General features: G+C 40.9%; 1 protein-coding gene across 5 annotated transcripts in view; it reads left to right on the forward strand.

The window, feature by feature from the left end:
- Positions 1 to 15,447, forward strand: part of ctbp2l (C-terminal binding protein 2, like) — a 97,240-nt gene extending 81,793 nt beyond the window's left edge. For all 5 annotated transcript variants that reach the window (XM_028566862.1, XM_028566861.1, XM_028566863.1 and 2 more), the window contains 7 exons: positions 1,650 to 1,794; positions 2,816 to 3,022; positions 5,247 to 5,461; positions 6,861 to 6,991; positions 9,286 to 9,413; positions 11,978 to 12,095; positions 13,660 to 15,447. In XM_028566862.1, the coding sequence (XP_028422663.1) occupies positions 1,650 to 1,794; positions 2,816 to 3,022; positions 5,247 to 5,461; positions 6,861 to 6,991; positions 9,286 to 9,413; positions 11,978 to 12,095; positions 13,660 to 13,840 (1,125 nt within the window). In that variant the 3' untranslated portion in view covers positions 13,841 to 15,447. The remainder of the gene's footprint in view (positions 1 to 1,649; positions 1,795 to 2,815; positions 3,023 to 5,246; positions 5,462 to 6,860; positions 6,992 to 9,285; positions 9,414 to 11,977; positions 12,096 to 13,659) is intronic.
- The last annotated feature ends 65 nt before the right edge of the window (positions 15,448 to 15,512 follow it).

Consider the following 15,512-nt stretch of genomic DNA (forward strand, 5'->3'; position numbering starts at 1 on the left):
AGCGTAGATCCACATCAGACTGAATCACAGGCCAGGTCACCTTCTTCTTGTCAAGTAGCAGAGGAGCAGCATTTCACAGTGACACCCTCCTGCCATGACCAGTGTTGGGAGTAACGCGTTACAAAAGTAACGCAATTAAAGTAATGTATTCCTTTACGTTGTAACGCAGTAATGTAACACATTACTAATAACATTTTGGTGGACATACTCCCATTATTTTCAGGAGTTTTTCATGCTGCGTTGAAGCAAGGTGCTGTCCCGTCACTCTTGCTGTGGTCATTAGCTAACCATTCGTTACTCATTCATTTAACAGTAGCTACCAGTCTGTTTACCAGTAACTAATCATTAGTGCTTGAATCATTCAATCAGTAACTAATCATTAGCTAACCATTCATTATTAATTTATTCCTCATTTGTTCCTCAGTAACAGTAAACATTTGTATGTACTTTATTGTAAAGTGTTACCCTATAATGTGTTACATTTTGGAAGTAACTTGCCCAACACTGGCCATGACTGAATTCATACTTTATTTATTTTTTTTATCATGAGGCAAACATTTTGTGATTTGTCTCAAAAAAACTTGCCAACAGATTTGAATTAAATTTGGACAAAATGTAGGTTATAAGGTGAAAAACATCTCTGGACTAAACTGCACCACCCTGTGTTTATTTATTAAGTATTGTAAATTGTGGCACATCATTCCTAAACTGTGGTGGGAAAAACTTTTTTTTATTTATACAGCCCATAATTGCATGTTTGTCTCAGAGGGTTTGTACAATATCTCTACAATATATCACATTCTTGCTCTAGACCGTCTTAAAGAAAACTTGTGTACAAAAAAGGGAGAGAAAAAACAGAGAAGGTACCACTCTTCCATGATGGATTGATGCAATAGCTGTATGTACCGAGCACAGAGGCTATTATTCTAGAATTAGAATAATAGAAAAACAGAAGTGCAGTAAAATTAAGTAATACAAAGCAGCAATGCTGTGGTACTTTATGATCTTACTTTTGATCTGGCCCAAGTATTTTTTGTGGACATTTTTTTTCCTGATTGCTGTTATATCACTCAAGCATTTTATTCCTGGATGTAAATGGGTCAAAAGGCCATCTGAGTGCAGTCATTTTTTTGACATGTCGCATGCTATCATCTCTTGAGGTTTATCCTGCGATAAGCGAGAAGCAGCTGCCTTGACCTCTCTGTCCAGACAATTGCCCAGATCCTTTGTCCATAAACACCCTCAGGGTCTGAGTGTAATTGAGATGACCATGCGGAACCCCCAAAGATAATATAATTAATTGTTCCTCTTCAGTGCAGGTCTGTAAAAGGACAGTGTGTCAATGCTGCTAGTGACCATGTGATGTCTGTAGTTCCCCTTGCTGTGAAATCTTAAACGTTTTCTTAAGTGTCCGGAGTCATGGCGGGACATGATTTTCACGGCTCCTCTGGAAGCAATGTGATCTTGTGATTGTCATGAGTCTCTTATAATGGACTAATAGTCATGTTGCGTGCATGGCCTGCATGAATGAATGGACAAAGCGATCAACAAAAGGAAGGCAGATTTACCGGTAATAAATTAAATACGGTCATTGAAAATTTGTTTCATTCAGTAATCACACTACATTTTGTGAATGTGTGTGTCTGCAGGTGCTCAATGAAGCAGTGGGAGCCATGATGTACCACACCATCACCCTGACCAGAGAGGACCTGGAAAAGTTCAAAGCCCTACGCATCATTATCCGCATTGGCAGCGGCTACGACAACATCGACATCAAGGCTGCTGGAGAGCTGGGTACGAATTCTCCACAGTCACTGCTAAAACATAACCAGTATCAAGATCACACAGTTGATAGTGACTTTGCCTACAGGGAGACAGCATGTCTACTGTTTGCTTGTTTTTTTTTTGTTTTTGTTTTTTTACTATATGGACTTTCAGAACGGTATCAAAGGCTGAATTAAAGAGTCCGATGAATGGCGGACAGCCCACTGTTAGCCAAAATGTTCAAAGAGACTGAAAGGGAAAGAAGCACACAGAGAGAGGAGAGTTCAGTCTTGCCTCTGAACCACCACCCAGGCTTATATCAGCAGGCTGGTGGCTCAAACAGCCCTTACAGTTGACAAAGCTGGCATTTTTCTGCCAATACGAGATACTGTGTCTAACTGCCACCCACTCACCGAAGGCGCTCTGCCTCGCAACACAGGAGTCAAAAGCTATCGTGCCTGGAGAAGGCGGTGCTGATATGGCGGCTGTTCTCGGGGAGAAGAAAAGGGGCCATTGATTGAGCAGGCTCTGGCTATTTTTTGCTGTCCAGAGACGACTGTGCTGTTACTCTGAGATACAGAGTGGGATGAGGACATTAGAGGCGAGCGAGGGCAGGCAGAAGTGCTTAAGTGGCGATAATGGAAATCTTTGTGTTGTTGGAGGATAGGCAAGATAATACCGCAAGGTCAGAGGTTTGAATACTCTGAAGGTAACAGCATTATGAGCATTCTACTAGAGAAAACCTTGCCAGAAAGCATCTAAAACTTGCTTCATTATCTATGTGCACATACGTTTAGATAGAATAGGTATCTCAATTCTCATGACAATATGTATTCAATGAAGTGCAACCAATCTATTAGCCATCAACCCAATATCTTTAACTGGTCATACTATAATTAAACAGGACAAAACAGGGCAATTTATATTGGAAAAATATTGTAATTAGAATTATGACATTGATTTCAGGCATGTTTTTTTTATTTATTTCAATTTTTTTTTTTTTGTGAGATTAATTGTTCTGCCTTGTGTGTGTTTGTTGTTGTTTCTTTAGGCATTGCTGTGTGTAACATTCCCTCGGCAGCTGTGGAGGAGACTGCAGACTCCACCCTGTGCCACGTCCTCAACCTTTACCGACGGAACACCTGGCTCTACCAGGCTCTCCGGGAGGGCACGCGGGTCCAGAGCGTGGAGCAGATCCGCGAGGTGGCGTCCGGCGCCGCCCGCATCCGTGGCGAAACCCTTGGCCTCATTGGCTTCGGTTAGTAGCATTTATTCTGTAGTTACTTTTTTTTCATTCCCTTTCCTTGCCCTCCGTTCTGTGTTTTCATATCCTCTCACCGCTTAGTGTGCCTTCTGTTTTCCTGTCTTGATAAGGTTATTGTTTTCCCTCTGCCCATCCCACAGATTATCTCAAGGTTGTCTTTTTCTCCTCCTTTCGGACTGGCTTCCTTTTCTCTGCCACACTGTTCACTCATCCCACTGCTCTAATGCTCACCATTATATCTCCTTTATTCTCTCTCTTCTTCTGTTTTCGACTCTTCTTCTCTGTCACTGCAGCCCCTCAACACCTTGCCCTGCCATAATCAGGCCCCTCATGGTAGACCTGGATTTGTGTGTTTGTTGCAGTGCGTTTTCCCTCTAAACACCTGTTTTAATGTTGATTGTGTGTTTGTGCATCATTCTATGCTGTCTCAACATTAGTGGGCTGACAGATGCTTTGTCTTCTCAAAAGCCTTTTCTAGAGTGCCACCTTATCTCTGTGTCCACATACACTCCCCCACACAAATGCACACAACCTCCCCCCCTACAGGACCCAGACAGCCTCTTAGACTTACTGTGCCCAAACAGCAGGTCCTGGCAGGGAGAATGCCCCCCAACCCACCAAATCTATTTCTTTCTGCGGAGGATTGGGGAGAGTGAAGGCCCCCTGGTGTTTGTAGGACTCCGTACATACAGCCAGCTGCAAAAACTCTGCAGGCTGCAAACACACTCAATGAAAAAATGCTCTGGCTTTGGGGCAACAATAGACTCAGGAGTATTTGAAATACCAGTCACGCCAACGTATTAGGCCTTTACACTTTTAAAATAACTGTTGGGCTGCTTAAGAATTCATTCATTTGTAATAGAATTGATTTGTCTATCACTCCCGGGATTAGTTTTAAAATATCAATGAGATTACCTCTCAGAAATAGCTATGTTGAATTCCCTTTCCTTAGTATTTCTATGTAAATGATTAAAGAATGATACTTTTAAATGACAATACTTTTATCTGGGGAAAGCCACCTTTTTATAGAAGATTTTAGATCAGTTTGATGATCTGATATGCTATTTTTGCATTTGTCATATCATATTATCGTCTATCGATAATGTAAAATATCTTGATTAATATAATAACGGCACAAGACCCCAACCAACCATTTTTTTTGACAGCCAGCTGCACACATTGACAGTGAATGGCCTGTTTTACAAAAGCAGCATTCTTATGTTGGCCTTGACCAATCACCAACACATCTGCCGCATCACAAGCCGGTGGTGTTGATTTCACAATTCTTTGTGTTTTGGCCTCCCATTTGAGTGCAGAGTGTCATCCTCCTTGACTGTGGATAAATGAGCAACACAAAGCAAGAAAGCTGTGTGGCAGACCCTCTTAGGGAGAGGTGGGCTTAGAAATACAGAAAAGGATTACAAACTGTTTTGAATTCTCCGGTATCTCCACATGAAAGGAAAAATCTACACACAAACAATAATAGTTTTCTAATAGTTTCTAGTGGGAATTGGGAATTAAGAGATATTTGCATACAGAAAACATCAACACTGGACTTCAAAATCAAAAGGATGCCGTTGCCCTCTAAATCCACCACTTTGCGTCAATTTTCCAACAATCACACAGGCAAAAAATCGAAGAAGCACAGATGTCTGTTTCAAACTAACTGAAATACTCATTTCCATGATTCTGCTGTTTTCTGTATTGCTCTTTAAATCTGCCTGCACACAGCTGAATGTAACAAGGTAATGTTTGCGAAATATAAATTAACTGAAGCAGAAGTACACAGGGCTAGTGAGTTTTTTTTTTTTTTTTTTTTTTTTAAGTTGATTGTAATCCATCAGCATTATTGAAAAAGTGAGCGAATGCTTAAGTATTATATGGAGTCTTTATGCTGCTGTGCCTTATTGGCTGAGATTGAACCAAAAAAGACTCCTCGACTTTGGAGCCTCAGAGCAGGACATAATGCTCTATTACAAAGGGAGGACTTGGAGCGTGTAAAGGACCTTATCGATCCTTTTCACCAGCACCGACACCCAAATCTCCATCACCCTCTTGCTGCTGCTGCTGAACAGTAGCCGGCATCTCCAGCAACAGAGCGGAGGCTCGCGGCCTAGACGACAAAATAGCCTTAACTAGAAACCAATTACCTCTCTTCTTATGTGTTTGTGCACTGTGCACATAAGTAAACCTAATTCACTTCCCTGTGTGTCCTCAGGTCGTTCTGGCCAGGCAGTGGCGGTGCGTGCCAAGGTTTTCGGCTTCAACGTCATCTTCTACGACCCCTACCTGCAGGACGGCCTGGAGCGCTCGCTGGGCGTCCAGCGCGTCTACACCCTGCAGGACCTTCTCTACCAGAGCGACTGCGTCTCCCTGCACTGCAACCTGAACGAACACAACCACCACCTCATCAACGACTTCACCATCAAACAGGTACATTCGCAAAACGAGCACATACACATGCAGACGTGTCATCCAGACAGAGCCGAATATCCCATTGAACAGCTGTGACCTGACCTGGGCTTAATGCGATGCTATCTAGCAGGTAGACAAGCAGAGTTGCTGGTGTATTATTACTCTGTCAGCCTGGAGGCTGTCCTAAAGAGCTTTATAGTCTGTAGAAAGAGAGAGGAGAGTGCCTGCACATTGTCTGCTCTTTATCTTAAGCTCCACCAAAGCTGGACACAAATTCATTCCTTTGCTATGTCAAATGCAATTAGCGCCAGCCCACGGCTACAGCAAATATATCGACTAGGCTGCGCAGCAGGGGGCTGAGAGCACTGAGAGGGGAAAGTGCTGTTCTCTGAGTCCATAACTGCAATCTGAGGCGCTGCCTGGGGTGACACCTGCAGGGAAGCCGGGGAACTACACAGGCTGAAGACGCAGCTCCCTTCTGTCGATTTCTCTCCATGTTGCCACTCACTGTTTTCTCTTTCTTGCCTTTCGTGTGCCCATCTTTCTACGATTTGTGAGTTACAGTATGTGAGGAGACAAACACAAGTGGGTGTAGGGTAATAGCCTAACCTAGTTAACTCTGTGTCTTTTCCAAAGCTTAAGATTCTCCGCTTTCTTTTAAGTGCTGCAATGAAAGAACACTTTCCTCTCTTTCCTCACCAAAAACCTTGGCAGTTACTCTTAGCTTCTAAAGTGGATGTGTGTGTGTGTGTGTGTGTGTGTGTGTGTGTGTGTGTGTGTGTGTGTGTGTGTGTGTGTGTGCGTGTGCGTGTGCGTGTGCGTGTGCGTGTGCGTGTGCATGTGCATGTTTGTTTCTGTGTGTGTGTCAAAACCACCAAGGCCTAATAAAAGACTGCCTGCCAGTGTAAAGGCTTTTCATGCCCCTGGATTTCAGCTTTTGTCAAGATTAAGGGATTACTTTCTTCTGAGCATATTCATTTGGTTTTTTTTCTTCCTCCCTCTTACACTTTTTGTTGTGCTCCCCCCCCCCCCCCACCACCACCACAAGCAGCAAGGGATGGTGGTGCTGCCTCATCTTTCAGCTCACCCCTCATCCTTCATTTCATCTCTTGGTTTTGGATAAAGACTGTTCTCTATCCCACGTCTGACAGTATTTTTCCCAGGTGCTGTCTGTCTCCTAGATCTTTCAGATTCAAGCATAACAAAGGTGTCACTGATTATCTTTTTTCTCAATTTCTGCCCTGTGTAATATGTTTTAAGACCCTCAAATGCAGACATTCAATCCAGATTGACTGCCAGGCTGACAGACACACAATACACACCCACATCTGGTCATTTGTCTGTGGATAACTGGTGGCATCTCTGTTTTTCTGTTTAGTTTTGATTTGTTTGTATTTGTGTGTCTTGTGAACGACAGATGCGTCAGGGTGCGTTCCTGGTCAACACTGCACGGGGAGGCCTGGTGGATGAGAAGGCCCTGGCCCAGGCGTTGAAGGAGGGCAGGATACGTGGAGCTGCCTTGGACGTTCATGAGACGGAGCCCTTCACGTAAGTGTACACACACACACACACACACACACACACACACACACACACACACACACACACACACATTCTCAAAGGCAGACAGATGAATGATTCACTTAGAGAGACAGAAGGAAATAAATGGGAAGGAAAAGGAAGCAACAAATTACACACAGTCAAAGAGACAGATAACCTTACAGCTGAAGAGAAAGACAGACAGGCAGACAGTCAGACAGGCAGGCAGAAACAATGGCAGCCATATGACGAGTTAAAGACACTTCATACTCTTCTAAAAGACTTCTTCAGGGCACTGAAGCTAATGGAATTCAGGAGATGGAGAGCTCCCTTTATTCCCGTCAGAGGAAACTAAATACAGCTAGTGGATGGTTGAGTGTGGAGAGGTCTAACTAAGAATGTGTCCTGTCCTTTTTTAAGCTCAATGACTCCCCTCTATCAGGACAGTTTTCCAAATGGGAAAATGTTCATAGGAAACAGTCTAGTTGAAAATTTGTTTGAATAAAATTTTGCCAAGATTGCTGTAAATCATCATCAGTAACACTTGGTTTGAGAAATGTATCCAAATGTGAGCCCATAACAAACTAAAAAATTGGACTAAAAATCATCCTGTAAACATTCAGGCATTAACTTTCCCGCTAAAATATCACCCTTTTCCTGCAGTCTCGTTACTGTACTGCTTTGAGATACAATCTCTATTTCAATTTCCACTCCTGCTCTCACCAGAGGGCAAACAGACACATCTCCTAGTTTTCCACCTTTCTAAGAACCATGTTCCTCTTCTCAGGGGGTGACTGGTGTTGATGTGTTGTTCACGCATCAGGGGCAGTTAGGGAGTTTGGAGGCTGCTTCTTTCTGGCCGGCTGCTCAGCTATTTGAGCTGACTGAAACTCAGCCTGATGAAGCTGGAACTCATGCTCCGCTGACCCAGTATGTCAAGCGGAGAGTGTTTCATAACTTTGGCCCTCCATCCCACACGACATGATGCTGATTCAGGACGCCGCTGAGGCGTTACCCACCACACACACACACACACACACACACACACACACACACACACACACACACACAACCAAGCAAGGTTTTACAAGGATAGAGGAAGAGGAGGATAGGGAGTTGAAGCTGCTCTGTTTTTCTGAGGACAGAGGGGAGGGAGTTTTGGAAAAGGAAGAAGATTGTGGCATGTGTGAATAACAGGATCTGACATTTTCTCCCATTGGTCATGTTTCCATACAATTGTCATGCAAATTGTACACTAACATTTCACATTTTTTGAAGAATAACAGAATGTTAATTTGTTGCAATATGAAATGAGTTGATGCACATGAATGGGTTTTCTGATTGCTTCAATAATGAATAACATTGTTGTTACTCTCGTTCAATGCAAAAAAACAAAGAAATACCCATGGCAATATTTCATTGCACCAATTTGCACTGGCCATGCAAAATAAATCTAGTGATAGCTGGTGTAATGGGGCTCAGTGGATAGATAATATCGACATTTTAGATTATTCAGGGTCATTTATTTGACAAAGCACTCTCTTTGTCACTTGCCTCCTCACTTGAAGTTTGTATGACAATTGTGCCATGAACAGTTCATGTGAGCATTAAAAACTAAAAACTAAGAATTTTTCTACAAAAAATTTCAATTTTCTAGTGGCTTGTGGCTCGGCGGTAGAGTGGTCCCCTCATAACCACAAGGTTGGCGGTTCAGTACCAGGCTACTGCAGCCACATGTCAAAGTGTCCCTCAGCAAGATACTGAACCCCAGGTTGCTCCCCGAATCCTGTGTGTATAGCTGTCCACTGCCATTCCTAATACTAAGGATTGGCTAAAATGCTGAAATAGAATTTCACTACATTGTAGTGTGTATGCGACGATTAAGAATAAAGTTATTGTTATTATTATTTGATTAATTTAACTGCCTGGACACAAAATGTCTCTTTCTTTGCTGTAAAAGCTATTCTTAGTGTGCGTGTGCTGGAGGATTCAGCCTTCAACACAGCAACTTTCCCTCTTCAGCAGATGAATGTGTAAACAGACTCCAAGTGTCAAACTCTGCACACTTATCATACTACACAGTGAAGGTTTGACATCCAAATAAAGTAACAATAAGCAAAGCACGTTAATGGAGGGGGGCTTTCTGTGATCATTGGATAAAATGTACATCTCTAGTTTTATTTATCATAATTCACATAGAGAAAACAACACAGCTTTGGTTGCCTTTGCTCCAGTCTCCTTTACTAAATACGTTCTTATCCTTTGTCCTTTTATCCCTTTTTCTTCCTCTCTATGTTTTGTAGTTTTGCTCAGGGCCCACTGAAAGACGCTCCAAACCTGATCTGCACGCCACACACTGCATGGTACAGTGAGCAGGCCTCTCTGGAGATGAGGGAGGCAGCAGCCACCGAAATCCGAAGAGCCATCACTGGTATGCAGTTACATAAACTATCAATCAATTTAAATTTCAAATCTGTTCTTGTTTGAGTCATAGTAAAAAGTCATAGTATACTATATTATGTCGAAAGAAAGTCACAGTATAATATGTCATAGAATGTCTAAAAAGTCATAGTATAGTATGTCGGAAAAAAGTCATAGAATAGTATGTTGAAAAAAGTATAAACAACTTTACTGTATAGTATGTCGGAAAAAACATCATAAAAGTCATAGTAAATTATGTCATTAAAAGGTTATAGTTATCAAAAAAAGCTCATAGAGGGGCGACCTCTAGCTCACCCATTTAGAGTGTTTGTCCCATGTTGGCGGAGTCCTGCAGCGGCGCAGGGTTCAGATCCAACCTGCTGCCCTTTGCTGCGTGTCATCCCCTGTCTCTCTCCCACTTTCTAAATAAAGGGAAAAGCCCCAAAATAAAAACTTTAAAAAAAAAGTCATAGTATAGTATGTCGAAAAAGTCATAGAATGTCAAAAAAGTTATACAAACAGTCAGTATAGTATGTCGAAGAAAAGTGATAAAAAAGTCATAGTATAGAATGTTGAAAAAAGTGATAAAAGCTATAGTAAAGTATGTCGAAAAAAGTAATTAAAAAGTCATAGTATAGTATTTCGAAAAAAATCATAAAGTCATAGTATAGTATGTCGAAAAAAGTGATTAAAAAGTCGTTGTATAGTATTTCGAAAAAAATCATAAAGTCATAGTATAGCTTGTTGAAAAAAGTCATAGTATAGTATTTTGAAAAAGTCTTATAAAACTGGGCACCCCAGTAGCTCAGTGGGTAGGATGTGTGCCATTAAGGCAAGATTCTAATCACAGCTGCCAAGGTTCGATTCCAGCCCTGGACACCCTGCTGAATATTATAGTATGTCGAAAAAAGTCATAGTAAAGTATGTCAAAAAAATAATTAAATAAGTCATAGCATAGTTTGTCAAAGAAGTCATAATATAGTATGTAATAAAAAAGTCATAGTTTAGTATGTCAAAAATAATCATAGTATAGTATGTTGTAAAAAGTTATAAAAAAAGTCATAATATATTATGTCATTAAAAGTTATAAAATAGTCATAGTATAGTATGTCATAAAAAGTTATTAAAAAGTCATAATATAGTATGTAGAAAAAAGTCATAGTATAGCATGTCAAAAATAATCATAGTATAGTATGTTGTAAAAAGTTATAAAAAAAGTCATAATATATTATGTCATTAAAAGTTATAAAATAGTCATAGTATAGTATGTCCTAAAAAGATTTTTTTAAAAGTCATAGTATAGTATGTCATAAAAAGTCATAATATAGTATGTAGAAAAAAGTCATAGTATAGCATGTCAAAAGTCATAGTATGTTGGAAAAAGTTATAAAAAAGCCGTGATATATTATGTCATTTAAAGTTATAAAAAACACATAGTATAGCATGTCCAAAAAAATTCATAGTGTAGCATGTCAAAAAAAAGTGATAAAAAAGGCACCGTTGTATGGTATGTCCAAAAAAGTGGTATAAATAGTCATGTTGTGGTTGTTGAAGTTGTGGGAAGTTTATATGCCTTGTAACTGTATGTTTCATTCGTCCCAACCAGGAGGGACGATTGAATCATTACGCACTCCCCACTTTTGCTGTAATAATTCCTAAATGGTTTTGTTAAAAGCTGAAAATGCAACTGTATTTGACAGATGACAGGTGTAGGTTGCTAGTGACACAATATTAGCTTTCAGTGCGATACAATCGCTTTGTAAATTACGTTTAATTAAAAAGTGTTTCAACTCTCCCGGCTCTCCGCAGTGGATATTTTAAATTTATTTTTGAAGACTTAATTAAGGTGGCAGGCGTGTGTTGTGAAGGCGGGCCGCCTAAACTGGAAAGTGCTGCGGGAAAACTGGTATGTCGAAAAAAGGGTTAAAAAAGTCATTGTATAGTAGGCCTACGTCAAAAAAAAAGTCATAGTAAAGCATGTCAAAAAAGTGATTAAAAAGTCATAGCATGTTGAAAAAAGTGATTAAAAAGTCATAGTATAGTATGTCGAAAAAACTCATAGTATAGTATGTTGAAAAAAGTGATATAAAATCATTTGTCAAAAAAAGTAAAATAAAAAGTCATAGTATAGTATGTCAAAATAAGTCATAGTATAGTAGCCTATGTCAAAAAATGTCCTAGTATAGAATGTCATAAAAAGTTAACTCCGTGGACACTGTACCATCTGACAAACAGCCTACTATGTGACCTGTTTTTGTCCACAGATGTCCCCTTTTCTTGTCAGTAGGCCCTGAGCAGCCTTTATTAAAACTGGATCTCTAGATGTCATCATTAGCTTCCCGGCGCAGAGCGTTGCCCAGAGGCTGGCCCACCAGAAACCATACAGATTGTTATATCATCTTAATGCATTTGTGTATCCAAGCCTGATGTGTTTGTCAGTCAGAACTCATTAACACTTAGTCGTCGTCTGGTCACTCATCCCCTGTTAGAAGTGATGGCCTGTTAGAGTGTGTGATTTATGCCGGTGTGCTTCACTGCTTTTAACTGTGTGTGTGTGTTTGGCTTATATGACAGGCCGTATCCCTGACAGCCTAAGAAACTGTGTCAACAAGGAGTTCTTCGTCACCACGGCAGCATGGGCAGTTATGGATCAACCAGGCGTTCACCCTGAGCTCAACGGTGCCGCCTACAGGTAAGGAGTGAACATGCAGATGGCCCTTCCCATTTCAGAAAGAAAGCTGCCCTGCATTATTTTAATATGTCCGTAGTACCCCTGTGGATGCTTTTGCTTTAACCTATTTGATTAATTATTTGGAGGGAAAAGGGGTGTGTACAAGTCATAACGTAGACCGAATAAGAGAATTTCTGATAGATTGATTAAAGGAATTTTTATTGCCATTAACTGTCCCAATTACTTTTCTTTCTTGCTATGTTAATACAAGAAGAAAAAAATACATGTTTATTCCATTTAAAATATATATTTTTAAATTGTGAAGTTATTTTCTATAACAATGTCTAAATGAATCAATGAACTCACTCCTCTGCTATAGATCCTAGTGCCCTGTCCCCTTACTAACTGTCATCTGCAGTAGTAGAAAGGTAATTCTTTGCCCACCTGTGGGCTCCTTCTGATCTCAGCATGTCCGCCTCCATGTGCTTCTTTCACGCAGCCAAGTGACCCAAAATCTTGCGGCCGTCACTACCGGTGCCCCCCAAGACAAAATTATTGCCTAGATCAGGAGCAGGTAAATACGACCATCCGGGCCAACAGCCTCTTGTCTGGAGGTCCCGGATAAAACCCGCTCACCTGAGCTCACATGATGTGTGTCCCCTCTATAATTCCCCAGTACTCACCTGTTTGACTGAACACAGAGCAGAGATTGATGGGTTTTGAGTGTCCCAGTAAGCATGACATAAAACCATTGAGATGCAGTTTTATGGATGGAGTCATGCTTCGTGGATTCCTTCTTATTGGTTTTTGGGCTAGTTCTGTTGGTTTTAATGTCTCTGAACTGTATTGTCCTTTCCACCCGCTCTTTGGTTGAATGGTGTTATTGTACGGAACCCCTGAGGGGTCACGGTGGCCTTTTTTTCTGAATTACTTTTGCATTCCCTCGCAATTAATGTGTGTTCAGTCCAGTTATACAACACTCTCAGTTTAGTTTAGAGGGAATGCAAAATGTATTGTGAGGTAACGCAAAAGTAGTTCCGAACAAAACAAAAATTCCACTTTGACCCTTCGGGGGCTCCATATTATTGGGCTCTTCCTCCCAGGTTTTCTTTGCAAGAATATTGTAATATCATGGCTCTTTTCTACCAAATAGTTCCAAGAACTAACTCAGGAATCTTTAATGATTTACCAAAAAAACAAATTGATTACCGACTTATATGTTCCGCTCTAATAGTTGAATGATAGTATATTTACATTATATTTCTCTGGGACTGGTTCTCTACACATCAATATAATTACAAGAAAGTCCATGTCCTAGGAGAGTTTGTTTTATTTAGTATAAAAACAAACTCAAGCCCAATAATTTCTAAACCATTAGAACGTACAGCAGCAGGAACAGGTTAAAATGCAGCTGAAGAGTTCTTAATATATTTCCTGAAAAGATTCCTGTGGTGGAAAAGAGTCCGTAGTATTACTAGTCTTTCACTGTGTTTGGAATGTGGCCTAGCCAACCTGTGAGTGCACTACACCCACTCTGGGAATCACACCTTCTGCGACACTAAGGTCTCACCTTCCCCTTCCCCAGATACCCGCCGGGTGTAGTTGGAGTGGCTCCGGGTGGCATCCCGGGGGCGTTAGAGGGTATGGTGCCAGGTGGGGTGCCCATCGCCCACACCCTGCCCTCTGGTACGCATCCCTCCCAGGCCCCGTCGCCCAACCAGCCCTCCAAACACGGCGAGACCAGAGAGCACCTCACCGAGCAATAGCAGCAGAAGGGATACATACGGCAACTTCTCATCCGACCTGTCGACACTCAGAACCAACCAATCACAAAGCAACCGACCAACTGGGACCAAGAGACAGTGAAACAACACAAGCGGCTGCCTGTTAAATCAGTCAGCAACTGGGAACAAAGGAAGTGTTCCGAGGAATTTGTACTTTTAATGTTTTAGTTTTTACTCTCTGTCTCTTTGGGTTCAGTACTGACTTTACTCTTTGATGATGAGTTTTTTTGTGTTTTTTTCGGGACATGCCTATGATTGTGGACACAGAGTCCAGTGTTTTTAGCGCTACGGGATTACCCGACGAGACTCTGTCCTGCCCCCCTACACCTCAGAGCTCATGGGAAAAGTAGGCCCACATCTCAACACACCATTGGGCGAACAAGAGAAAAAAACTTTGGCATCATGTGCTACTGGACCTTATTCCCCCCTCCACCCCCACCCCCTTCCTGATCCTCCCCACCTGTAACTAATGTGTGTTGTTTAGGCCCCCCCATTATGCCTCAGAAGAGAATTTTTTTTTTTTCCAATCTTCAGTGTGAATGACTAAAAATGAATTATTGACTATATATATTTATCATTCGTCAAACAAAAGGAAAAGATTGCTCATCAGTTAGAATATAGTAATCGAGAGTGGGTTTTAACCCTTTCCTGGCCATTATATATACAACAGCTGTTGCAGTTACAGGATTTCACCACTTGAAGGCACTTCTACACAGTATGAGGAATTTCTTCTGCACCTGTGACCATTGAGACCACAAGTTGCTCCAATATATTGTGATTTAGTTTCTTTCAGAGAAAAACATTCACTTCATACATTTGATAGTAGCTAAATTTTTACATTAAATGGATTGAGAGGGAGCTGCAAGCTACGATTTTCTCTTTAGTTTTTTTTTTTAATCATAAAAAAATAATGAAGTTGGTGTGACTGTATCGGATTCTTCTATTGACAGCCGGACATTTCTGACAGCCAATGGACAACCAATATTAACTTAGTGGCAGCGCACAGAACACTCTGTGCGCTGCTGAGCACATATCACAGTGAAGACAGGAAAGGATTCAAGCTAACTTCATTTCTTAATGACTCAGGAAAACACCTTTTGCAGATATTGTTTATTCCCAGAATTTGTCTTTGAGGTAAAAAAACAAAAAACAAAGTTAAGACCAATCTGGTTAGTCTGAATATTTTCTCTCCTCCCTCCTATCCATTGTGGTATTTTTATATACAAGGCACAGCCCATGTTTTTGGTGTTAAAGAGTTTTGAAAAGTCCTGTTAGATTTGTATTGCCTAGTTAAATGTTCCTATAACCATAGTCCTATGTGATCCGCCCTCTCTCTTCTCTCCTTATATTTTCTTTGTTCTATTGAAGGCCAGGTTCTTTGGGGCATCCTGTACTCTTGTAAGAGCAATAGCAGAAACTCCTACTTAGTGTCCCAACAATAGCAGAAGAGGCAGCCAGCAGTAGGTTTTTGTTTTTAGTGTGAGTATTTGTATTTGTTTCTTGTACAAGGTGAACATTTAGCATTCAGTGCAGTTCAAATAAAAGATACAATTCTGAGAACCAGCTGTCTGTACCAGCTTGATTTATAATACTTTTGTCCTGTTTTTTTTTTTTTTTAGCAGAGCAGTTTGTGATGAATTATGTTCCTGTATTA

Source organism: Perca flavescens, chromosome 21 (assembly GCF_004354835.1).
Source record: "Perca flavescens isolate YP-PL-M2 chromosome 21, PFLA_1.0, whole genome shotgun sequence".
NCBI lineage: Eukaryota > Metazoa > Chordata > Actinopteri > Perciformes > Percidae > Perca > Perca flavescens.